Source organism: Monodelphis domestica, chromosome 4 (assembly GCF_027887165.1).
Source record: "Monodelphis domestica isolate mMonDom1 chromosome 4, mMonDom1.pri, whole genome shotgun sequence".
Classification (NCBI taxonomy): Eukaryota; Metazoa; Chordata; class Mammalia; order Didelphimorphia; family Didelphidae; genus Monodelphis; species Monodelphis domestica.
The window spans coordinates 181,337,479-181,365,179 of NC_077230.1; the positions used below are offsets into that span (position 1 = coordinate 181,337,479).

Here is a 27,701-nt window from a genome sequence, read left to right on the forward strand (position 1 = left end):
GGGACTTGAAAGTCAGGAAGCCCTGAGTTCAAATCTTGACTTACATACTTGCTAACTGTATGATTCTGAGTAAGTTATTTACCCTCTCTAGGTCTCAGTTTCTTCATCTGTAAAATGGTGATAGTAATAGCAGCTACTTCACAAGGTTGTTGTAAAAATCAAATTAGTTTCTGTAAAATGCTTTGTAAACCTCTGCATGTAAAATACTAACTGATTATGTAGGACACGGGAATAAACTTCCAGGATACTAAAGATCCCAACAAAATCTTATTAATATAGTTACATATAAACATGTGTATGGTAACAGTTAAAATTTAGGAATATGGGAGACTGAGGCAGGTAGAAATTAGTTTCTCTCTGCAAGGAGTATTATATTTTTCAGAGGTTTATTAAGGATTAAGGATTAAAGAAAATACAGGATAAGGAAAATGTGCCTAGGCCAGAGGCCTAGACAAGACCTCACCTACCTTATGGAAAGAGCCACATCTGCTCCAAAACAGAAGTCCAAAAAGAGAGCGAGAGACCTTTGCACCAGCTTAAATCCTTCCTCAGAATTCCGTGTGATTACAAAGCATTTTGGGGAAATGGAGCAAAGGCTTGTGGGGATTGTAGTCCTGTATTCGAGTCTATTTTTTACAGTATACATAATCTTTATTTATCAAGCAGTATTGATTCACTTACTTTCCTCAGTGTGAGGAAGGATATCACTTGGTGATATGAAATTCTATAAGGCAAAAACAGTATCTTTATGCACATAACAGAAAGGGACACAAAACTATACAGGTCAGCTATTATCGAAAGAGGTTTATTTGTTAATGTTTTGTAAGTCGTGCCACACTGGAACAGGAGAAGAATTTCTAGTTCTTCCTGTTCTATACCTTATCCAGGGTGATAAGAAATAGGCCTGTAATTTATCTTAATTTCTAAAAAATATTAAAAGATCTGTCAGTAGTAAAGTTTCAGTTATTTAGCTAATCCCAATCCTTAATGAGCCTTGCTATTCAAGTGATGACAAAACAAACTTATAATCATGATTTAGAAAAAACAAATAACTTATAGGAGATGCCTTGGTGTCAGTGCATATTTGTACCAATCTCTGCATTTGTAACAGTTTGATAACTGGCATAATGTTAAAGAATTGCAAGATAATAATTTTTTTTAATTCAAATGTTCTCATATTGAACTCCCTAGTGTATAAAAAGTAAAAGGAGAAATGAGTTGCTATAGTACATCAGTTAAGAGAATTTCCACACTGAGAATTGTAAAAATGCTGATGAAATGCTAAAGCAGAACAATATTGTTTATTCTGATTTTTCCATCTGTTCTAGTTATTTAAATTACAGTAATAATATTGGATATTACTTATATGAGATGCTATATTTATAAAATTTAATGTCCTCATTTCAAGTATTTTGTGATCTTCTATCTATTGTAAAAAAGAATTCTTTCTAGTCATTTTCAGCTATTTTATAGTATAAATGTCTATCCATTCCATTATGTAGTACAGAATACATATAACTGATTTGACTAGTACTTGTAAATTTACCTGAGGACTTAGTTTGAGATTTTTCCAACACTTAAATGTTTAATATAATTTTATATCTTTTAAAAATGTAACATTTTTCTCTTGTTAAATGCTAAGATGATAAATATTTAATATAGATTCTGTATGAAAGAGCCCATAGTCCATTTTGCTATGAGTATTTGCTGTATAAGTGCTTGTTACCAGCCAAGTCAGTTTGCATTTCCATTGTTGCTTAGGGGAAGCATTGTTAATTTTTTTGCAAGTAAAGCTAGGCATTTTATAGCATTTGGAAAGTTTTATGTTTCTTTGACATACATTTACTGGTTCTCATTAAGTATATTTTGCATAATTGAATTGTGTGCACTAACATTATGGTTAGCAACCAAATGGTGATTTATTAATGAGGTCTTTTTGTAATTTTTTTCAGGCTCCAAGAATGCTAGAAGTAATTGGCCCTGAAGGTATTTTGAATAAGTTCGTAGTTGTCTTGAATGCAAAACATCGAATTATTTAGGAACATTTGAATGATTTAATGTTTAAAGTTCTATAGTTATATTTTCAATCCATTCATTTTCTTCAACTGAAGTCCCACTCTGATGTCTCTTACTGACTGATGGTGACCCTAAGTTCTCAGAAACTATGCCAGCATTTATTTAGTTCCTTCATTTAGCATTTATAAAATGTTCATGCTAGGTGCTAGAGATACAAAGAGAAAGGTGAATGGATATTGTCTTGGAGAAATTTAATATGTTCTATTAGAGCAGTGACCCCACAATACAGTTCCTCATGTTGCAGTGACCCCAAACCAAAAACTTATTTTGGTGGCTACTTCAAAACTGTCATTTTGCTACAGTTATGATTCAGAATGTAAATACTTGCAATGCTTTATGTATTCTCATTGCTACAAATTGAGAGGTTGAGAACAGTTGTCTTAGAAGAATACAATATCTGGTTGATACCAAGATGGAAAAACTTCATGTAGGAACCCAGTGATAGACAAGACTATGTTGTTATAATAGCCCAAGGATCAGCCTGGGTTTACCACAGAGTGATTTTTGTTGTTGTTTTTGTTATTGTTGTTGTTAGCAGCAGCTCTCATAGCTCACATAATTTATAGGAAGGCTATATGGGGTATCAGGATAGGAAGTACCCCTGACATAATTACAACTTCTTGAAGTATTAAATAAGTTCTATTTTATCTACTAAGTGAACACTACCTTTTCTTATGATTTTAAACCCTATTTTTCATAATCTTTAAAATTTCATAATTTATGACTCTATATTCTTTAAAATGTTTCAGACTTTCTCTCATTTTTTGAACCAAAAACTTTTGATATTTTAGTAATGGCAGCAGAAGGAATGAAATTTTAACGTATAAACAAGGGCTGCACATCTGTGACCTAACTCCTTTATGAGATATGAATGTCTCTCTGATTAGGTCAAGAAAAAAAAAATAGCTCTGTTGACTGGCTGTCCAAGCAGTTTAGCTTTTAAATGACTGAGTTTCAGAGTTTGGAAGTGCAAGGCAGTTGGGGAAGAGATGGAAGAGATTCCTGAGCCTATATCAAAGGACCACAAGGGATTTTCTCTTCTCTATCCCCTATCATCCATCTCATGAGAGCTACTGGACTAATATGTGAAATACTGTATCCATCAGTGAGCCAAGTATACATTCTCTCTCTCTCTCTCTCTCTCTCCCCCCCCCCTGATCCCCCCTCCTGATTACAGAACACAGAGGGACAGTTGCTCAACAATGAAAATAGATTCAAGAAGCACAATTGCTGACAATCAACTGTAGACCCTGGGAATCCAATATAAGGATTTTGCAATAAAGAAATGTGGCCATAGTACTAGTGGTTGCCTTTGCTACATGTGTATCGTACATGCATTCCTCCTTGCCATTGTCATCCAAGTTTGAGCCTACTCTTCCCATGGATACTATGTGTATTTTTGGAAGAGTGTACTCCAGGTTTATAGAGTGGGATGGAGAATGTTTTATATATACACTTTGGACTATGCCATCTTAGTAAAAGCTAAAAACTAATTGTTCTATTGACTGATGGTTAATGGGAAGCACACTGGTAAGGACTTAGGAACTTTAATGGTAGAAATACAGCCCCACAGGGTACCCCTAGAATCAAAGGTAGCAACTACCCTCTTGGGACTCAACTTGCAAGTGCAAGTTGAAAGAAAAAACCCAGAACATGTCTTCACAGGATTGATAAGGATTTATGGTCTTATATTCTTTCAGAGAAAACTTTGCTCATGCTTATTAAATTTTTTCATTTTTCCAGACTAAAACTAGCAGTTCGATTGTTATATAGTTATTGTATAACTATTAAAATTGAGCCAGCAACAATTCTAAGGGACTTATGATAAAGAATGCTATCCACCTCCAGAGAAAGAACTGTTGGATTTGGAATACCAATCAAAGGATACAATTTTTCACTTTAGTTTATTTGGAGTTTTTTGTTTTATATGATTGTTCTTTTCCAAAAATGTTTAATATGGAAATGTGTTTTGTATGGTAATATATGTATAATCCAGATCAAATTGCTTGCCAGGAGGAGGAGGGAAGGGAAGGAAGGAGACAATTTGGATCATATAACTTTGGAAAATATATGTGGAAATTTGTCATAACATGTAATTGGTAAAATAAAATATCTTTATAATAAAAAATTAAAACAAAATGTGGCTAGACTATTGGGATCCTTAAGGTCTTTTCTATCTCCAAGCCATGAAATGCTATTTTTAAAAATTGAGTCAGCAAATTTAGAACTAGACAACTAATTTTTTAAAAAATTAATAATTATTTCAGCATAATTATTTACTTTGTTATCCATGTATTTTAGTTTATGTACTTTCAAACATTTTGAGATGAAATTTCACCAGACTACCAAAGAGGTCTGTCTTACAAAAGGGTAATCTAATCTGATAAATCTCTTAACTTGAAAGTAAAAAAAAAAAACGGGCCCAAAGTCTTGAACACAGAAATGCAATATTTTGATGTAGAAAAAAAAATCATAATTTTTTTACTCTAAAACTAGGATCTGCCATTGTTTGAAAGGTGGTAGATAAAACTTCATAGACTCTTGACTACTTGAAAATGCCTTACCTTAATCTGGAAGATGAGAAAGTACATTAAAATAAAGTTATCATATTTGCATTTTAAATGTAGCTGATTTTTTATAAGTTGAAATAAAAAGCACTAGAAAGTCTATTTGTGTGTCAGTACATGTAATAATAAAACATTTCAAAAGAGCTGTTCTGCTGAATTTATTCCATTCTCCTTTCTCTATTAACAGCCATCATTTGATAATGTAGAAACCAGCTTGGTTTCAGAAGACCTCTTTAGAATTGTACTTTTTCTATTGCCTTAGTACATTCTCTATCCCTTTTCCTATGAATTGTATATTTTCTCTCTCCTTTTCCCCATAAATTGTATATCCTAATGCCTAGGAAGAGGTCATCTATTTGTTTAAGGTAATTTTTGTCAACTGAATAACTCATCCATTAAAATATAGAGCAGTCCCAGTTAAAGTAGCAACAAAGATTTATTAAAAGAGGAAGAACTGAAATAAAAATAAGACAGTTTAGCATATACATATATCATTTTGTCAAATGATAGCTTAATGGGGGTGGGGAAAGGGAAGGTGTTAAATGGGTATTTTAATTTAACAAACAAATCATTTTAAAAAGGGCTGGGAAAGAAAACTAGCTGTGCATGTTGGGCACATCCATATTCCAGATGAAGTAGAGCACACAGAGCCAAGGGGGCAAAGATAATTTAAACTTGTAGACCACAAAGGGGTGGTTGGGGGAGGGGTTAAGGGGGTAAGAATAAATGTTGTAGGAACAGGTAGAACCCAGAAGCAGGATGTTTTGGGATTTTGGTAGCAATGGCTGACCACAAGATTGCTTCAAGCTGGCATAGGCTGCTTCAGGTAGATGGACAGCTCAGCAAGATGAGACAGAAAGAGTAAGCAAGACTTCTGGCTCACTATAGGGTCCTAATTGACTCTTTCCTGCAAATAGTATTACTCTGAGTCTAGTGCATCTGTATAGTAAAGTAGCTCATGGAAAAGAGACAGTTTGAGGAATATTTCCATAGGTGACCTTTAAAAATACACCCTTCCTCATTTTATATGACAAGGTGTTTAAATTCAGAAATTGGGGAAATATGTGAACCTAGGTAGTATTCGGAACTTTTTTTAAAAGCACATTAAGCTTTTTCTTCCTCTTTGCAAATGCATCATCCATTAAAAGGAGAGAGAATTACTTTATAAAGTGGCTTTCTCCAACTGGTCAACTGCTGAATAAAACTTGGGACAGATCTTGTCTGCTAAATTGAATAAGTGGAGTGAGGACAGATGGGTGATTAGAAACCCAGGCCTGGAATCGGAAGAACCTGGGTTCAAATTTGACCTCAAACACTTCCTGTGTGACCCTGGGCAAGTCTCTTAACCCTGGTGCCTAGCCCTTACCACCATTCTGCCTTAAAACTGATACTTCATATGGATTCTAATGATAAGGATTTAAAAAATAAATTGAATAAGCAGTTTTATTCCAAAACAATATTTAGGGACTCATAATAATGTGGTCAGCAAGTTGTTTCAATACAAACTCCTACCACTCAAATGGTCTAGTGTTCCATTCACTTAATATGAGAGCTTAATTTGGTGCTTGTTCTATGATAATCTCTTCTCCCTTGTCTGTACTTTTATTTTTTTCTTCTCTTTTCTATGTCTGTTGCTTCTCCCATCCCTCTTGGATTTTGTACCAAAAGACTAGCCTTCATTTAGTTTTTGGTGGCTAGAGTGCTTTTTTCTTTGTAAATGACAAATTGACCTATCACATTCCATCAGGTATAATCTTTGGGTCATCACCACTTATAGGTTCTATTCTATTTTGTTATTTCTGCTTGTAAAAAGACTGCTCTGCTTCCAGTTTGGGGGGTGGGGGGAGCAAAAGAGAACTAATTCTGCATCCTTAACTAGTCTTAAAAGCTATTAGTCTGAATGCAAGATTTCTGAAGGTTTACTAGGATTGGAACTTTCCTCCAAAAATTAACATTCCACTTTGAACCAGTTAAATATTCTAAACATTGTGATAGATTGTTTCTAGTTCAGACTTTAGTTTCTATAACCATGAGAAAACAAATTTTCTGAATATTAAGATAAGAATATTAAGATAAGTTCCATAGAAGTCTTAGCTTGTATGCAAATGAACTGGATTCTTCAAGGTTCTGGCAGCACAGTATAAGTTCTGGCAAGTTTTACCATTGTGGAAAATTTTCTAGTAAAGTATTAATAACTGACCACTAAGTGATAAGTTTTTTGGCCAGGGAAACCCGTGAAACCATAAAAAATATAAAATTACCCACTGATCCTGGATGGACTACTTCTTCTTCTATTGTGGCAGACACAAAGAAGAAGGCAGAGAGTGCTAAGAATCAGAGTTTTTAAACTCTCTTTAAAATTGAATTTAACTGTCAGTACACTAAATGTACACAGTTGCTGCAGCTAAGTAGCACAGAGCACTGGGTTTGGCATCAGGAAGACTCATCTTTATGAAGCCTTAGGTACTTAACTAACTTTGTTTCCTTGGTTAAGTCCCTCAACTCTGTTTACCTCCAGTTCCTCATCTGTAAAATAGAGATAATAGCACCTACTTCCCAGGGTTGTGGAAAAGATCAAATGAGATAATAATTGCAAAGCCCTTAGCTGCTAAGGCTTAGCACAATGCCTGACACGTACTGAACTCTATATCAACTTATTAACCCTTTGAGCCATCTTTTGTCACAAAGAACAAAAATAGGAAAAAGCAGTTTGACAAGCCTAATCAACACATCAATTAAATCCCAATAGTAGAATTCATTCATTGAGCATTTTACACTTTTATAGTTGAATTTGTCAAGAGAAAGAATGTGTATTTGAATGCTTAACAATTTGGTACCAATGTTGTCCATTTTATTTGACCCGAGTTTTGTTGCCATTTAATATTGTCCTCAATTACTCATCTCCCCAGTTGCTAGTTGCCCCTTCAAATTCTCTTTTATTTATTTTACATCTACTCATATATGCACATGTTGACTTCTCTTTTAAGATTAGGTGTTTGATAACAGAACTGTTTTATTTTTGTATTTGGTTCTCTGGGGCCTACCACAGTGCCTGGCACTTAATAAATACTTATTTCTTTAGCTGACATAGTTTGTGTCTAACTTTTGCTATTACAACGATTTTCCTTGTGCAAATGGGTTTTTATCTTGCTTTCAGCAACCTCTTTAGTTTGCAAAGCCATTAAATCCAATGGCTTTACTAAATGGCTTTACAAACTAAAGAGGTTACTGAAAACAAGATAAATTCCATATTGTTTTTTAGAATGGTTTGGTCATTCTTCATCTTTACCATCAAGAAATTAACATGTCTGTCTTACTATTTACCTTTCTAACAATGAATTTTTCCAACTTTTGCCATCTTTGTCAATGTTTTAATTTGTATTTCTCTGATTATCAGTGATATTACTGATTGTGAGCATTTTGGGGAGATAGTATTTGATATCTCACATATCTTTTGGTAAGTGCACATTTTTGTTAACCATTCATCTATTGGAGAATGGCTCTTAATGTTCTAGATTTTATATTTTTGGTTTTGGGTTTGGGATGTTAAACTTATATCAAAGATGTTGAATTTGAACTCAGAGATGGAATTCCAGGTTTGTTGCTTACTATCTATATGATCTTGGAGGCCTCCGTTTCCTGCTCTGAAAGACAAGGTTACTAGTTTTAAAATTAGGTGACTTCTGAGGTCTTTTAGCTTGAAATAAAAGACACTATGATTTATGTTTAATAAAAAGGCTTTTCCCATTCACTATATTTTCTTCTTATTCCATTTACATTGATTTTTCTGTAAACATAAAAGAATAAGCAGACACATGATCAATGATATAGATAATTTCAATTTTAGAAAATATGTAATCTCATAGTCTCTGTAATGTAATTTTTAATTATTTATTTTCTTTGCTCTTTTAATCATTAAGATATTTATTCTTCACTTAAGTCTACATCTTTTATTTATATTTCCTTTCTTGGTTATAATTTTTATTATCTTTTGAATTGTAAAAAATGTTAAAGGTTTTTGCCTTTTCACGTTTATTTGAGAATTCTTAATGATCTGGCACATGATCAATTTTTGTACAGGTGCCATGTGATTTTTTAAAAATAAGCATATTTTCTAAGATGTTAAGTTAATCAATTTCCATCAATATCTGTTAATTTTTCCAATGTTATGTTCTAATTCATAATATTCTTGTTTGTCTGTTAGATTTATCAAAGTCAGGAAAAGAACACAAAAATATCCAACAATTATTGCTTTATTATTTAGGGGGTTTTGCATTTCAATTAGTTTTCCTTTTATACATTTATTTGCTATGATATTCAATGTGTATAAATTTGTTATTGATCTTCTTATTATAAAGATATTTTATTTTTACCAATTACACATAACAACAAATTTTCAAATAAGTTTTCCAAAATCATATGATCCAAATTCTATCCCTCTCTGTTCCCAAAATTGGCAAGCAATTCAGTTTGGGTTATACCTGTATTATCATGTAAAACATATTTCCAAATTGATAATTTTTATAAAAGAATAATCATATACAACAAAAACCCTCAAACAAACCCAAATAAAGTGAAAAATCATATCCTTTGAGCTATGTTCTGAATCTAACAGTTCTTTCTCTGGAGGTGGATAGCATTATGTCATGAGTTTCTCATGACATCCTCACTCAATGTATTTCTGAGAGTAGCTAAGTCTATCATAGTTCTTATAAATTTGACTTAGTTCTCTATAAATTTCAGAAATGAGACCTTTATCAGAGAAATTTGTTATAAATCCCCCCCCCCAGTTTATTGTTTCTGGTCTAATCTTAGTTACATTGGTTTTGTTTATACAAAACCTTTTTATTTAATATCATAAGATTCTGGTGCTATCACTTCCATTTTATGGGTGAGTTCATAGCATTTACATTCACTATGATTATCATGTGTATATTCTTTTCCATCTTGTTCTCTCTTTTTAATCCTGCACTTTCTCCTTTTACCTTCTACCTCCACACACGTGTTTTGCTTTTAATTACCCTCTCCCCATTTCCCCATCCCTTATATTACTCCTCTCCCCACCATAACTTTCTTATTCACCTTCTACTTCTCTATAGGATAAGATAGGATTATATACCTCAATGAGTCTGTTTGTTATTCCCTCTCTGAGCCAATTCCAATGAGCATAAGAGTTAAGTATTGCCCATCACTACCCTCATCCTCTTTTCCACTGTAATAGTTTCCCCTCATGCCTCTTTATAGGATATAATTTACTCCATTTTACATCACTCTTCCCTTTTCTCTCAATGCAATGTTCTTTTTTTACTCCTTGATTCTTTTTTCATGTCATCCTAATCAGCTTTCTCCCATATCCTCTATCTGTTTATCCTTCTAACTACTATTATAATGATAAAATTTTTAAGAGTCACAAACATCATCTTTCCATGTAGGAATATAAACTATTCCACATTATCGAGTCCCTTAAATTTTCTCTTTCTTATTTACCTTTTTAAGCTTCTCTTGAATCTTGTTGCCTTGCTCTTCTTTGTCCCTATAAAAATTTTTCTGGTTAGGTATTTCTTTTGCTGTTTACTCATTTTTCCAGCCTTTTTTTTTACTTTAATTTTTATCTTAAAGGTGTGCTCTGTTTATAGGGTAGAGAGGGCACTCTTTTAAACTTTAGTTTTTCCTTGCTGCTACCCTCAGCTTTGGTTCTTTTTTTTTTTTGGCAACTTTCCATTCTTCCAAGATGATATGTCAGCCTGTGGATTGATAGCTCTGGCAGCCACCCCCTGCTGCCAATTCCATCACCTCTAGACTACTGATGGTTTGCAGGGCTCACAACATTGTGAGCCATTTTGCCCTGGGGCTAGGGGCTTCACCACAAAAGACTTGCACCTTACTACAGCTTGTGCCATGGTTTAGGACTTCAAGGGGGTAGCTGTGGGGTGCTCTACTGATGGCTTAGGCAGGATCCCAGGGTTTCAAAGTTAGCCTGTGCCCAGGCTCAAAACTTGGACTTGCAGGTTGGAGGCTTGCACTTCTCTGTGTGCAGTTTTACTGCTGGTTCCCCTCTCATCCCCTCCCTCTCTGCCTACATTTCAGGTTGTTTTCTGTAGGAGAATTACTTCACTCTGTCCCCTCGTTGCTTCTGTGACTTTAGTATTCATTCTGAGGTGCAATTTCACGATTGATTAGAGAGGATTCTCAGAGTAGTTCCTTCTGTGCTGCTCCTCTGCCATCTTGGCTCTCCCTCCTTACTTATTATTTCATTATTTCTGATGCTTTGAAGCATAACTTAGTTTCCCTGTCTGTCTTCTGTCTTTCTTGAGGGTGTCATTTTTTTTATTGTTGCCTTATTCAAAATCATAGTGGCAACTGTTAAAGGGAATTTGGGAAGGAAATAATGAACCAGAGTGAAGAGACAAAGTTGATGGAATGAAGAACACCAGGAAGTGCAGGAGAAGCCTCAGAATCCTTGGGGTGGGTAAGAATTCTGAGGGAAGTAACTGCCATCAAGGAGTTTGTTTGGGACTCTGGAGAGGAAAACATCTCCAAAATCCAGTTCTTTCCTCCTACTGACCTCCATCCTGTTTCTGAGAGAAAACTGCCAGTTTCTGAACATTGTTTTGATCCTGTAAACTGATACTACATCTGGAGAAGTCTCAAGCAGAAATTTCAAATGGACAGTGACCTGAACTGCTCAGTTTGATGGGGGGTGGGGGAGGCGCTTTGGCCTCATCAAGGTGGACTAGGTCACATCTAACATCTGACTCCATTATAATCTGCCACTTTATCTAGAAACTATATTCTATGTGGATTTAGCCTAAATTAGTTCAGATTAGAATGGGAGAATTGAGGCAGAGAGGAAGATAATGTAACCTCAGCTTTGCTGAGGACCAAAAGGACTTTATGCAAAGGCAGATGGTGGGACAAAGGTGGATTCAATCAGTATTAGGGAAATCCTCAGCCCACATACCTTACCCTATCCCAATCAACAATTTATAATCAAACCCTGTTATCGTTCAAGTGGAGTCTTAGGACAGAGAGAAGCCATTTAGCTCTCTGAACCTGAGAAAAATTATCCCTCTACACTGGGTTGAGTAAAATCCCAGTCACCCATCTACATCACCTTTAACACAACTCCTTATTTTAAAAATACTGTTAAAAACACAATAGATTTTATTTTAGGCCCTTACTTTAAATTTATCTCTATGTTTTAAGTGTTATCAATATTTTTGAGTAATTTTCTTATATGATTGCCTAGGATATCTTATTTCTAGAATATCTCTTTGTTACATCATGCTATTTTCTAGGATGCTGTTAGTTTTATTCTGTTGTCAAGCCTCAACTTTTTAAGTCAGTTTTTACTTTGATTTATAGAAACTTTATGTGTCCTTCCAGTTTTGCTCATTCATTTTTCTGTTATTTGTTCTTTCACATGGCATTAAAATTTTTTTCATCTGCCATCTTTTTCATGGAATGTTTAAGACTTTTTTCTAATTATAATAGTTCTAAACTGCTGGTTATTGTTTATTTGAATTCTTCCTTAAAATTCTATCACCATCCATATAGTGGTTATATTTTCCTTTATTTCTTTTATTGAGCTTCTAGACCATTCTGTTGATTGTGGTAGTTGCTTTTTTCTTTTGGGGTCTAGCTGATTACTTTATGAACAGTTCCCCCCCCTTCTGGAGATTTCTCCTTTTGTCTTAGTAAAAATTATCACTTCTTTGTGATCTTTGTGATATCACTGCTTTGTAGCAGACAAGTAGACATTTAAAACACATTACTATGGAAAAAAAGTTGTTCAAGAAAATAGTCTCCCTTTTCAGGGCTTGAAAAAAAGCTTATGCATATTTTTTAGAATTTGTAGCAAAGGATGCCAATCAGAGCAGAACTTGTGATACTTATTGGGACACCTATTGGCAAACAAACTTAATACATTTCTTTAGAATGTAACCATATTTCAATGTAGTCTCCTCTATAGATTGAAGATCATTTTATTATGGGTTTCTGGAGTTAAATCTGGCATTTGTAGAAGACTTGTCATGTTCTCTTTTCTTGGCATTCCCATTGTTCATGAGAGCATCAGCAGTAGCACTAATGTTAACTATCTTATTCTTGAGTTCTAACTTATCCTACTGTTACTACAATATTTCCAATGTCTTACTATTTCTCATGTAATCTATTCTATAAAATGGGCACCTCTATCATTACTAGTAGATAGATACAGATCTGTGACTATAGCAATATCTGCTATTTGCTACAGAATAACTTCAATTCATGCCTAATATTAAATTAAATACAAATACATATTCAATAGAACAACATTTGGTGTAAGAAAAGTCATTCTGTCTGTTTACAAAGATCATAAAGCAAGAGAGGGGAAAAGGTGAAATGATCTGCTTTGTTTTACAAACATTTTAGGTTTCTCAATTTATTTTGCATGCAGAACAATTCAAGCAGTAAATAAATTTTAGAAAAATTCCCTCTAATCATTTCAGTTGTAATTATTTCCCCTTTGTTTGTATTTATTCTCAAGTTAAATTTGGCTTTGTATGGGAGGATGAGCAAAGTTCTCTTAGATTCAAAGTGGTACTTGATGGGGTTAGCCATAGCCATGGATGGCTAAGCTGGAGTTAGTGGAGGCTGGAGTAGTAGGATTTAATGTTCAGTGGACCAAGCAGCATCTGTAAAACCTCAGGGGATTCTTTTACAGTAAGAAACTATTAGGTCTGTCTTCAAATTTCAGGCTAAGTTTTTAATAACTGTCTAGGAGTAAAGCATGCTTAATTCTGTTTGATTCTAGGTAAAGGTTAGAAAATACCTTCAAACCGCTACTTTGTTCCTCATAATTCAACCTATACAAAGAGCCAAGTCCATATAGGATGTTTTCCAGTTCAAAGGGTGGAAAGCACAAGGGGAAAACTGAGTCAGCAAGGACCAAAAATTTGCTTTTGCATTGCTCTTGTTTCCAATTTCCCCAGCAATCTACAACCATCTGCAACTGCCTGTGAGATTTGGCAGTCGTAGGCAGTAATCCATATGGGCAGCTGTTAGCATGTTTTCTTGCATGGTAAATTGCTAAAATGTCACCTGGAACACTTGACCTTCATTAAAGTAATCAAGAGAGTCTACCTCTCACAATAATTTCCATTGCTAACATCTTAGAATATGGTATAGTTGTTAAACCGGATCATAACAAAAGACAGTGGGATTATTTTATAACTCTAACACAGTACATGATATTACAACACTGAAATATATTTGTATAGTTTGACCTCAGATAAGGTCTTTTAAACACTTTTAAACAGTTTTTCCTCCAGGTATACTAGCATTACTCTGACTTTATATTGCATACAACCCGTCATTTAGAATACATTTCTTTTTTTTTTCAGTGTTTTTTTTTATATATATATTTTATTTGATCATTTCCAAGCATTATTCATTAAAGACATAGATCATTTTCTTTTCCTCCCCCCCACCCCCCATAGCCGACGCGTAAGTCCACTGGGCATTAGATGTTTTCTTGATTTGAACCCATTGCTTTGTTGATAGTATTTGCATTAGAGTGTTCATTTAGAGTCTATCCTCTGTCATGTCCCCTCAACCTCTGTATTCAGGCAGTTGCTTTTTCTCGGTGTTTCCACTCCCATAGTTTATCCTTTGCTTATGAATGGTGTTTTTTTCTCCTGGATCCCTGTAAGTTGTTCAGGGACATTACACCGCCACTAATGGAGAAGTCCATTACGTTCGATTATACCACAGTGTATTAGTCATTTAGAATACATTTCAAGTAAACATCAATTTTTAAATGTAGCAATCATAAAAATAAAGAAATAGCATTAAGAGATTTTGCCCCCAAAGTGGTAGACTCAACTAAAAATGAGAAATGTTCTCATATAAATTAGCAAGTAGACAATGTCTCTGACATATTAAATTCTTTTCTTCTTTCTTTTTATAAAAAGCTCTGGCAGGGAGTAAGTTACCAGCACAAGCTTCCTGCTGTCTATTTTATTATCAACCTCTAGGAAAAAAAAAAGTTTTTAATCTGGGGCCTGTGAACTTTTTTTTTTATAACTATCAGTATAATTGTTTTCTTTGTAATCCTATGTATTTCACTTTATTCACTTTAAAAGTATTCTCAGAAGGCATCCATGGCAGACTTTGCCAGACTGCTAATGTGGCCCATGATTGAAAATGGCTAAGTCCCTAATTTTAACTCTCCTTTAGAGCAGAGAGAATCTTATAAAGTGGTACCTTTGAATCTGAATTTAAAGTCTTGATGATGGTCTGAAGTACCTGACAAGGTTTTTGACCTGCAGTCTTTGGGGCTCTCTCCTCATTGACCTAGGATGGAGATTCTGGTCCTGGGAATGAAAAATCTTTTAGGACAATAAATATCTTAACAGCATTCAAAAAACTTTATCATACCCAAGATTTTAAAGTTGTCTACTCTTTCCTATTTTTCAACATTTTATCATTAGTAGACAGGGAACATAAGAGACTTTGGAGTGTAGCATTCACTTTATAGTTTCTTTTTTTTTCCACTTTATACTTTCTGTAATAAGTAAAATAAGTGTATGGATGGCAAAATAAGTATCTAGTCATCTAAAATCAGCAATCTAGATCTGAAATTGAATAATCAGTAACCCATAATCAATAATCTTTATTTAGTATCGTGGAAGGAAAACTGTGAATCAAGCTTTTGCATTTCTGTCCACTGAGGTGGAGCAGACATCATTTGGAATGTGATGGGAGGGGGAGTGACAGTTGGAGTGAGAGAAGAGGATTGTGGGAGAAACTGTTAACAGAAAGGGTCTTTGCCCTCTGAGCTCAGCTAAGTGTGGAGCAAAGACCAGGAGTTCTTGATCCCAACCTGTGGAAAAACCTTGCCTCTATTTCCCTTACCCTGAAGAAGGATCCTGTTTATTAAAGAACATCTATTAGAGGAAGAAACCCAACAACTACAGCTGCTGAAAGGGACTGATCCCTTAACTTCAGGGGGTCCCCCTGAGGCCATCCCTTGACCTTCCCAAGAAGGACATATGACTTTTGTTTAGTAGGATAGAGATAGTGACTATCTAAGAAGATAGATAAGCTGAAGCTGAGCCATCTTGGATCAGTTGAAGAGGAAGCAAGGGTCTCCTAGTGCCATCTACCTATCCCCTTTCTTGATTTACTCTAATTATTAAAATACTTGAAAAATAGAACATCACAGTCAGATTCATATTGAAGGGAGAACAAAGAAAGAGAAGCTGGTGGCTAAGCTAGCCATTAGCCTAGGCTAAACAATGAAAGCCAACAGTCACAGTCTGGGACTGCCAGACAAGGGGGACTTCTGGGTTTGCAACCACCAGACAAGCCTTGAGGAGTAAACTCCACTATTTCCAGGAGTCACTCTAAACACTGGTCCTGTCAGCCTTAACCTAACCTTACCCAGGGATACCTCTCTTGTGGGTTGAGTGGAGGAAATTAGAAAAGACAGTCTCTCAGCCCCAGTGGGTACCTCTGGCCCTTTCCCCCCTCCATTCCTTATTACAACCTTTCCGTTTTACCTCACCAGCCTCCATATTCCCTCTGTTCCTCAACTCCTCCATTCCCTGTTACCAACCTCTCCTGGTTCTCCTGTACCTTGTCAAATCCTATTCAATCTTTTCAGTATCTAGAACCAATAATTCTTTCCCCTTTAATTACATGATTAATTCAAAAAAGCATGGGAGCAAACAAGTGGACCCTTGGATTTTCCAGTCATCCTAGGATGTCTAAGTGAGTGTTGGATATTACAAATATTTCAAGATCTAACATAACATTCTGTTCCACACCTCAACAAGCATGCTTGTTTGCATTTGCTTACTTTTTTTTAACACTCTGGCATAGATACTATTTCTATTTCTGGCATAGATACTATGTTCTAAGGAGAAGTCAATACTGCACAATTGCTATTAATATGCAAATATCAAGAAATATGATGAAACAATAGAGGTATTCTATATATAGTAGAGGAATCAACTAGAACCAAAGGACATTAAAATAAAAATAAATCAAGATACAAAATCCTTTCTCTAAACCATAAAGTTAGCTTACTTTTTTTTTAAACTCTTACCTTCCATCTTAGGATCAGTACTGTTGTAATGGTTCCAAAGCAAAAGCATGGAGAGGGCTAGGCAATGGGGCTTAAGTGACTTGCCCAGGATCACGTAGCTAGGAAGTATCTGATTTGAGCCCAGTTCATATTTGAACCCAGGACTTCCTGTCTCTAGTCCTGGCTTTCAATTCACTGAGCAATCTAATTGCCCCCAGGTTACATTTTTCTAATATGCTTTAGATATTCTCAGGATGGTCAGGGTTAGGTGCATTGCTCCTTGCAAATAAGGGTATATCATCACACAACATGGTTTAAAATTGATCATATATAGTTCATAGTTTTATTATCTTGTATTTTAGAAAAATAATATTGATTACAAATTGTTACCTTCTATCTAAAGTACAGTGTAGGCTAAAGGAGTTACAATTTTACCATTATACTTCCATTCAATAAGACCAGAAAACTTTTCATTTTTAGTAAACATTGCTGAAATTTCCTGGTTTCATTACATAAAGGTACATAGATACAAAGGACAATTTGTTTTGGGAAATGTTATCCTTATGTTGAGATAATAGCTTGTAGATCACATTTTGATAAATAGTTGTTTGCTAGAATTATAGTTTCCACTTTACAATTCAAACCAACATTTCCAAACCCTAACTGATCATGCAATAATATAATTTGGTAATCATGTAGTTGAACTTTTCTCATAAAATATTTTTGAAATTCTAGTTCTATATTGATTAAATAAAAATGCTAGAGTAAGGCTCTAGGTAAACTTTTGTTACATGTGATTTTGTGAGCCATCTGAAATAAAGTCGATTTTCATAGCTGTGAACAATTATGACTACATCAAAATTGCAACCGTAATAAATAAGAAAAGCAGTAATAGATTCATAAGGAGCTGAAGTAGACATTTTGAACAAGATTATTAAAAAGTACGTAGCCTTTTGTAGCATAATATTTCTCTTAAATTTTAAGCCAATTTTCTGATTTCCATGGTTTGTGTTCTCAGGTAAAAATTATTTTTAAAAAAATAGTTTTAATTTTTTTACTAATTACACATAGTAACAAATTTCCACACAAGTTTTCCTAAGTTATATGCTTGCACTTATCTCTCTACTTCCCTTCCTTTCCCCCTCCTGGTGCAGGCAGGTGATTTTCAGTTAGATTCTTCTTTCTAAACACATAGTGATGGACAGGTTAGAGAGCAATATAAATAAGATGATAAAGTCATAAAAGGCATTCTTCCTTCCCAGTGATGAGCATTGTGGAGTTTATTATAAATTTAAGTGTCATGGAGTATAGATTTGCTCTTTCTATTAGGTTGTACATAGTGTATTGTACAGAGTTGTGCAAGCAGATAGTCTCTGTCTCTTTCCTGTCCACTGCATGAAAATGTAGGGAATAGGAAGGTGGGTAGAGAGACTTACTTATGGCTGTGGATGACTATAGCGTGATGATGATGTCATGTTTGCCAATTTATTGGTGTATGAGAAGAAATCTTGGGGTTGGTTCAATTTGCATTTTTCTTATAAGTGATTGGGGACACTTTCTTGTGGCTATTAATAGTTTGCAATTCTTTCAAGAATTGTTTGTTTATATCCTTTGACTTACTGATTGGGGAATGCCTTTTAGTCTTATATATTTCTGTTAGTTGTCTAAATATCTTAGATATAAAACCCTTATCAAAGATACTTGGTACAGAGATTTTTTTCCCAGTTGACCACTTTGCTTCAGCTTTCCTCTGAACTATCAAAAGACATATAAGCTTTCTTCATGTTGTTTCTGGGGATCTAAGGGAAACAGGCTGCATTCTTTCCTGGATTCCTATGTTAGATTTCATTGGCAAATAACTCCATAAACTGTCAAACTGTCATGTCTAAAAAAACCCACTTCTTGTCCATTGCTAGTGGAAGTTTCTTCAAGAAACACAAAGACACATATATACACATGGTGAGAGGAATACTCTTTAAAGAAAGTAACCTATATCCCTCTCCTACCCCCATCTTTTCAGGGATTCAAGAAGGATCTTTGACTAGTTTTTGTTAGCTTTAGCCTGGCAGTTGGACTAATCTACATTTCCAGATATAGAACCAAAAGTTTTAGTAGCCAAGTAGCAAACAGTAGGATGGAAATATCCTTAAAGTTCAAGGACAGTCAAGAGTAGCTACCTCACTATTTTGGAATTAAATAGAGATGATGGAGTATCAAAATGGGGTTACTTATACAAAAAAGAGGAAAAATAGCAAGATGATTTCTCTCTACCTTTCTATTTTCTTTTCCCAAAAAACATTTGCTCACTTTTTTCTTACTCACTTCTTATGTTCAGTCATTTTTCTTTGAAATTTTCTTTATGAAGATTTTAGTTGATTATAAGTAGCAGATTAAAAAAAAACACTTACCTTCTGTCTTAGAAACAATACTAAATATAAAATTCCAATTACTACAGAAAAGTGGTAAGGGCTAGGTAATTGGGGTTTATGAGGGTCACACAACCAGGAAGTGTCTAAGGCCAAATTCCAACCCAGGACCTTCTAACTCCAAGCCTGGCACTCTATTCACTAGCTACCTAGTTGTCCTGCAGTTAGCAGTTTTGAAGTTATGAAGGGGAGTTGGATTTAGCCACAACCACTCAGAAACCCAGCTGGTTTCCCCAAACCCATCTTTTTTAAATTGCTATTATTCATGTGCTCTGACTACAAATCATATAATACCACAATCATATAGTACCTAATTAGTTAAAATTTCAGGTGATCTAAAGAACAATGGATAGGATAGGCAGGGGGACTCAGGAAGAACAGTGGAAACAGGGTATAGATTAATTCAGCTAACCAAGTCCTTTTGAGGGAAAGGAAGTAACTCAGCATACTATTCTAAGTGTTGAATCATTTTATAGCAATAATAAAGCATTTATTTTATGTATATTTGAGCCATGTCATCCATATAGTCAATTCAAAACCATAGAATTCCCGAATTTGGAGTGTTTTTCAGGTTTGCCCAACCAACAGAATTCTGAACCATTTGGAAAAGCACCAAGAGATTTGGTCCAATTTGCTTTTATTGTGTACCTCCATCATATTCTCAATAGAAAAAGAACTCTCCACAAGATTGGCATCAACCATTCCAGATAACTTGTTGCAGTGGAATTGGTCAGTTTACAAGGGACCTTTACTGGGTGGCATGTTCTTTGCGTTCATTCCTTATTAGTTCATTAGCTGATATATGTATTTCTATGTCTCACATGCACAGATGAACCTGTGAGCTTTAGAGAGTTCCCTCCAATGGGGCAAATTACAATCCATCTATGTTTTCCCACCCTGTTTGACACTTTTCTATAATCTCCTAAAAGTTCATCAGAGGGTACCCTTGCCACCAGGATGGGTGTCCAACTTGCTGGAGACTGTCTTCATTTTCTCCCAACATTAATGGTTGCAGTAGAGGACTGTGCATATTATCATCCCTCCTTCTTGCCATGTGACCACACTTCTTTTCTGCTTGCCCTACAATTTCTTATTGTTGTCCTTTACTCCTCTTCTTTAGAATTTCTCAGTAGTCATGTGTTACAATCTAGTCATACCCACCATGCCTCTTTCAGTTATCCTCTGTGTGCTACTCATCCTTTGTCCTTCAGAAGCAGTGGTTTTCCAAATATTTCTGCCAGATAGAAACATTGGTAAAACATTAGTATGAAAAAATAGGCCTTTGCTTTCATTTTTTAAAAATTCATTTAGTCATTCACTTATTTGTTTGTTTGTTTAGATGGTCACTAATCAAGGTAATTTTATGATTATATCTTCCAAAGAATTGTGAATGAGCTTTTTATATATGGATGGGAGACACTTTGCTTTAAAAGGCATGTAAGATAGTGTTTAGTTCTATCAAATCAAATAATTTTTTTGTAGTCCATAAACAGTAAAAACCCATTTGGATGTTATTCCCTAAACCTTTCAGGTAATTTGTAATGTGATAAAGATTCAATCCGTTTTTTAATATTACTTGCAAAACTCTGTTCCCTTTCTAAAAACTTATTGAGGATGTCTACAATTCATACGTGAATGGTTCTCATAAATATTTTGCATAGAGTAGAGTAGAGTAGACATATCAGTTGATGGTTACTGATGTTCTCTTGGTCACTTTTTTTCCAGTATTAACAAGGTGTGAGTTTTTTGGATACCTGTGTTGTCTTTCCCCTTCTCTGATATCTTGTCTACTGGTCCCTCAATAACCTCTACCTCCAGCAGTTATCTTCTACACATACTTGGTCCCATCAGGCAGCCATGTCTAGGCCAGTGAAAAGAGTGGAATTTATTCTAGTGCAGGAATCAAATCATATTTTCGCTGAACAATAAGATGCAGACATTAACTACAGCTGAATTATTTTGAATTTTAAAATATTGTGGCTGGAGAACTGCATCCCCCAGCGTGCCCCGGGGTCCCTCCCTGCTACTTATTGGTGTGGAATTGGTCTTGAATTGGACCAATCCAGTGCTAGGGAGAGACCATACCCTCTACTTCTGGGAACAGGATTGGTCTATATAAGGACCAATCCTGGGCCAAGGAGAAACCCTTGACTGACAAGATTCAAGGTTGGGGGAGAGGGGGGTGGTTAGTCAATTGCAGGCTAGGAAAACTGTTTTTTTCTTTAAAATAAAGTTTTTGAAAGATCGGAGATAAGCTAGTTTTCTTTCAGCTCTTCATTACACAATAGAGGCATTAGCTACTGCCCATTGCCAGCTTCAGCTATGATAGTCTCTTAGATATTAATTTGTTGTTGTTCAATCATGACTAACTCTATGGGGCCCCATAGATCATACTGTGCATGGGATTTTCTTGATAAATATTCTGGGCATATTTTCCATTTCCTTCTTAAGTAGGGTAAAGCAAAAAGAAGTTAAAGTGACTTGGTCATGGTCACATAGCTAGTAAGGGTGAGGTTGAATTTAAACTCAGATTTTCCTGACTCCAGGTGCAGTGGTCTATCCACTGTGCCATCTAACTCAGGGCATGAAAGATGTGGCATATTTCTCTGCTATGGAGCTGCTGTCCCTGTTCCTCTTGATCTCCACATTGTATTTCCTTCCAGACCCAGTGGGGGGTGGGGGTGGGGTGGGCAAGGTGTATGTGGATGAGGAGAGAACTATGAGGTGATAGGGTGCTTGTTCTTCATTCACATATCCTGTGCCAGGGACGCACAAGGTGGGAGCAGAGGATGACTGCCCCCCTGCTCATCAGCACACTTGTAGAATGACAGGGAAACTGTCAGGTGCCAGCCACACTAAGGACCAGCAAAGGAAGAGGACCAACAAAGACAGACAGTAACTGCAAGCATGCTAAACCACCATACTGATCACCTTAGTTTTAGTACTTTCTTCCTAATCATTGTATACCATTTCAGGTACACATATCTCACTTTGGAGATAAAGCATAGAAACAGGTTTTTTTTTTTTTAATATATTTTATTTGATCATTTCCAAGCATTATTCGTTAAAGACATAGATCATTTTCTTTTCCTCCCCCCCACCCCCCATAGCCGACGCGTAAGTCCACTGGGCATTAGATGTTTTCTTGATTTGAACCCATTGCTTTGTTGGTAGTATTTGCATTAGAGTGTTCATTTAAAGTCTATCCTCTGTCATGTCCCCTCAACCTCTGTATTCAGGCAGTTGCTTTTTCTCGGTGTTTCCACTCCCATAGTTTATCCTTTGCTTATGAATGGTGTTTTTTTTCTCCTGGATCCCTGAAAGTTGTTCAGGGACATTACACCGCCCCTAATGGAGAATAGAAACAGGTTTTTAAGCTTTTTATTTGGAGAGCCAGACCATATAAATATAAATATGTATATTCAATATAAATATATTTCAATATAAAAATAATAAAATCTTTAGATCGTAAGTCAAAACATGAAACCATTAAGTTGTTGCTTTTTTCTTAGATTGTTGTAAAATATTTTCACATGAAACAGTGGAAATAGTCCATGTTAGTATGTATGTTAAAATAAGTAGCACAAAATATATGAAGTATCACATGGAATTCTCAACTAAATAAATATGAAATGAATAAAGAAAAAATAGAGATTCTATTTTTTACCTATTTAGCCTAACTTAATAATGTTCTTGTTTTTAATTTAATTTCTCTATAGGTGAAATAATTTTGGAAACTGACTTGAGAATTTCAGGGTAAGAAAAAATAATCCCATGTGACTAAGTAATATTTTAAGGCAATGGATGATGTAGGTGCAGTAAGGTAATGCAAAGAGCAGCTAGGTGGTACAGTAGAAACAGCATCAGGGAATCAATGGGGGGGAAAAACATGAAGGAAGGTAGCCTAGCAATACCAAATTTCAAAACTATATTACAAAATGGTAATCATGAAAACCATCTGGGACTGGCTAAGAAATAGAGTGATGGGGGGGGGGGGGATGGGGGGTTACCTAGGTGGCTCAGTGGATTGAGAGCTAGGCCTAAAGATAAAAGGTTCAAATGTGACCTCAAACACTTCCTAGTAGTGTGACCCTGGGCAAGTCACTTAATCCCCATTGCTTAGCCCATAGTGCTCTTCTGCCTTGGAACCAATACACAGTATTGCTTCTTAGAGGGAAGGTGAGGTTTAAAAAAAATAGAGTAGTGAATCAGTGGAAGAGATTAGGTAGATAATACATAATAGTAAATGACTATAATAACTTAGTGTTTGGTAAATAGAAAGATACAGACTCTTAGGGAAAAAACTCAACTTTTATCAAAAATCACTTGGGAAACTAGAAGGCAGTGTGGCAAAAATTGGCACAGACCCACATCTCACACCCTATACCAAGATAAGGCCAAAATGTATAAAAGATCCAGACAAACAAATGGTAAAAAACAAATTAGAGGAGCATAGAAAAATTTGCCTGTCAGATCTATGATCAGGAGAGAATTTATGACCAAACAAGATAGTGAGGATCACAGAAAATAAAATGGATAATTTTATTACACAAAATTAAAAGTGTTTTGCAGAAATAAATTAATCCAGCCCAAATTAGGTCTCATTTATCAAATATATAGGGAACTAAGCTAAACACTAAAATATGAACTAATCCCCAATTGGTAAATGGTCAAAGGAGATGGACAAGCTGTTTTCAGAAGTATCAATAGTCATACAAAGAAATGCTCTAAATCACTATTGATTAGAGAAATACAAGTTAAAACAGCTCTGAAATACTACCTTATACCTTTAAGACTGACTAACATTGTAGAAAAAGGAAAATGACAATTGCAGGAGCGGATATAGAAAAATTGGGACACTAATGCACTATTAGTAGAATGGTGAACTGATCCAACCATTCTGGAAAACAATTTGGAACTATGCCCAAAGGACTTTAAAGTTGTGCATATCCTTTGGCTCAGCAAAACCATTACTAGGTCTATCCCAAAGAGATTTTTTTTAAAAAGGGAGAGAGAGGTGAAGATGTATATTTACAAAACCTTAATAGCAACTTTTTGTGGTCCCAAAGAATTGGAAAACAAAGGGGCGCCCATCAGTTGGGAGATGGCTAAACAAGTTGTAGTACATGCTTGTGATGGAATACTATTTTGCTAAAAGAAATGATGAAGGGGATGATTAAAAAAAAAACTTTGGAAGATTTAATTGAACAGTTGAGCAGAACCAGGAGGACTCTATATATAATAACATCAATATTGTAATAATGATCAACTGTGAAAGAGTAACATACCCTGATCAAGACAGTAATCCAAGAGAACTCCAAAGGATCCATGATGGAAAATGCTATCCACCTCCAGAGAGAGAACTAATGAACTTTTGAGTTCACTTTTTGAGTACATTTTCACTTCATTTATCTTTGAGTGTGTGTGTGTGTGTGTGTGTGTGTGTGTGTGTGTGTGTGTGTGTTTTCTTTTGAAATATGGCTACCATAGGGCAGCTAGGTACCATCATGGAAGGTGAGCCAGTTCTGGAGTCACGAAGGCCTGGGTTTAAATCTGGACTCAAATACTGCCTAGGTGTGTGAAGCTGGACAAGTCATTTAACCCCCATTTACTAGCCCTTCTCACTCTTCTACCTTGAAATTTATACTTTGTATCAATTCATAAATAGAAGGTAAGGATTTTTTAAAAACCATGACTTATAAGGAAATACATTTTGCTTGACTTTACAAGTATATTCAATATATTGCTTACCTACTCAAAGGGAAGGGAAAGGGAGAGAGGTAGAGAATTTGGATCTTTACTTTTAAAAAAACAAATGTTTAAAAATTTTAAATGCAATTAAGAAATATTTAATGAAATAAATAAAAATATGTTTAAAAAGAATAAATATGTTGGATATTTTAGACATGATTTAAAAATGTACTCTACAACTAAAAGATACTTCAAAGAGGTCATCTCTTTAAGTACCCAAATTCTCTCTGTGGAATTCAGTTCATTTCTATGAATGGTTAACTTTCTAAATATTTGTTACAATGAATTGAATTTCACAAAGAGAATCTGTGGGGTAAAACAAATAAGCCAAAGAATATCTATTGGCACTTGTTCCAGTGCCTAGATTTTCTTTCTGAAAGTTAATTTATTTCCAGAACACTTCTCAAACACCTCATGCATCATCTCCTTTGAAGATGAACAGGACCTGATCTCTGATTGAATGAACTTAGCAAACAAAAACCTTGGCAGAATTGAGACCACCAAACAAGATAAAAATGTAATTGGGCAATATTCAATAAACCAAATAAGCATATAGTAGTAGAATACAGACAAGGCTAATACGTGGTTTTCCAAGGCTCATAGGAATCCTTAAGTATAGGTAAGTGGTACCTATTTCTATTTGAGTTTGGCATCACTGGTTTACACTATTGTAAGGGGCATTACATTTATACATAAAATTATGTTACAAAGAAGAATGTGGCATATGCTACAAGCAAGTTCTGAGAGGTTACTTTCAGGTGCAAAGATCAGGAACAGTTTCTTGGAGTAGATGACATTGGAGCTAGATTTTAAAGCATGGTTGCAGTTTGGATAGGTGGAGACAGTGCGAAAGAAGCTCTGGGCACAGAGGCATAACAGGTTCTGGGCATAAACAAAGTCATGAATTTGAGGGAACAAATAATCTAGTTTGGCTGGAAGATAGAGTGCATAAGAGGAAGTAGAAGGAAATAATATAGAAAAGGCAATACTACTATAAAGCTTTAAGCATCACAAAGTACTTTGTTCACATCAATCCCGTGTGGTAGATTTAGGGCAGATTATGAAGGACATTAAATAGCAACCTAAGGATTTGAGTCTCTTATAGGCAATGGGAAATCATGGAAGATTTTTCAGCAAGAGAGAAACAAAATCAAATTTGTGTTTAAATAAGATAATTTGGGGCTTTGTGTTTAGGATGGATTGAAATGAAAAGAAACTGAAAGTCAACAATCAAGTTAAGAGCCTAGTCTAGGCCAGTGGTAATAAGTTCTTGAAGTCAGTAGTAGCAAGGACTGTGAGAGTATGGAAATGGCATTTGATGGGACAGGGGAACTAATTTACTTACAGAGAAAATGGAGAAGGAAGAGTCAAAATTGACCCCATAGCTTCCTGACTGGGAGAATTGGGTTGGCATTAACAAAGATAGAAGAGGGGAAAAAAGGTAGAGCAAATTTACAAGGTTGATGGTTTTTTTTTTTTTAAACCCTTACCTTCCGTCTTAGAAGGCAGAAGAGTGGTAAGGGCTAGGCAATGGGGGTAAAGTGACTTGCCCAGTGGTCACACAGCTGGGAAGTGGCTGAAGTCAGATTTGAACCTAGGACCTCCCATCTCTAGGACTGGTTCTCAATCCACTGTGCTACTCAGCTGCCCCCACAAGGGTTGATGTTTAATCCAATGTTGAATATTAAGTTTGAAACCACTAAAGAACATCTAGGTGAAGAATAAGAGGCAAATGGAATGCAGATGTGAAGCTAGAAAAGTTGGGGCTAGAAATATAGACTTGGAAGTCATCTATAAAACACTTACATGCAGACTAGGAAGAAGCACAAAAGAGATTGTCAAGGGAAATTTATGGAGAGAATTTAGAATGAAATAACAAAATTACCTATAGGTGACATGCACCTTTGGTTTTAAATTTCATGTTCCAAAAGCATTAGATTTATAGAGGAAAAAGCTTAAGATGGCATGTGGGCATAGCTTATGGTTTGTGAAAAGCATACAGGCTCTTTGCCATGCAAGAAAATGATATTGCAACTATTGCATTTATAGTTATCTTCTCTAGTTAGAATAGAAACCCCTTAAAGGCAGGGTCTAATTTTCTTTTTTAGCTTGTATTTGTATTCTTAGCATTTAACACAGAAACAGGAACATACTAAGAACTTAATAAATTCTTGTTACCCTAATTAACCCACTGAATAATAAAAGCAAAAGGTTATTTTACACATTCAGAAAAAATAGAGGGAAAGTGAATTTTATAATTGGGTAACAAACTAAAATATAAAATTAGAAAACAGTCTTTGGACCTTTCTAGGCACTAAAAAACAATGAAGCCAAGTATCTTGAGGGAAAAAATGAGAATATTATCTAGGGAAAGCCATTCTCAACCATAGTATAAAGCAGTAATTACCAAAAATACTTGGTACTAGTTTTAAAAAAAAAGGGAAAATCAATCAGTGGACAGGATTAGAATACAAAACCCAGAAAAAGTTGAATACCAGGAGCACAGGATTAAGTAAATCTAATTATGCCAGTTATAAAGACCTCTTATTTGACAAAAACTGCTTGGAAAACTTGAAAGCAGCATAGCAGAAATTAGGTTTAGGCCAGCATTCATGCCATATACCATAATGAGACTTCAGGTGAATGTGTGACCTGTATATAAATGAAGGACAAGAAAGAAAGAAAGAAAGAAAGAAAGAAAGAAAGAAAGAAAGAAAGAAAGAAAGAAAGAAAGAAAGAAAGAAAGAAAGAAAGAAAGAAAGAAAGAAAGAAAGAAAGAAAGAAAGAAAGAAAGAAAGAAAGAAAGAAAGA

At 35.1% G+C, this 27,701-nt stretch overlaps 1 protein-coding gene across 5 annotated transcripts in view; it reads left to right on the forward strand.

Moving 5' to 3' along the window:
* The window catches only part of ERICH2 (glutamate rich 2), a 109,403-nt gene that overhangs the window by 27,813 nt on the left and 53,889 nt on the right, over positions 1–27,701 (forward strand). For all 5 annotated transcript variants that reach the window (XM_007494348.3, XM_007494350.3, XM_007494349.3 and 2 more), the window contains exons 3-4: positions 1,953–1,986; positions 22,859–22,895. In XM_007494348.3, the coding sequence (XP_007494410.1) occupies positions 1,953–1,986; positions 22,859–22,895 (71 nt within the window). The remainder of the gene's footprint in view (positions 1–1,952; positions 1,987–22,858; positions 22,896–27,701) is intronic.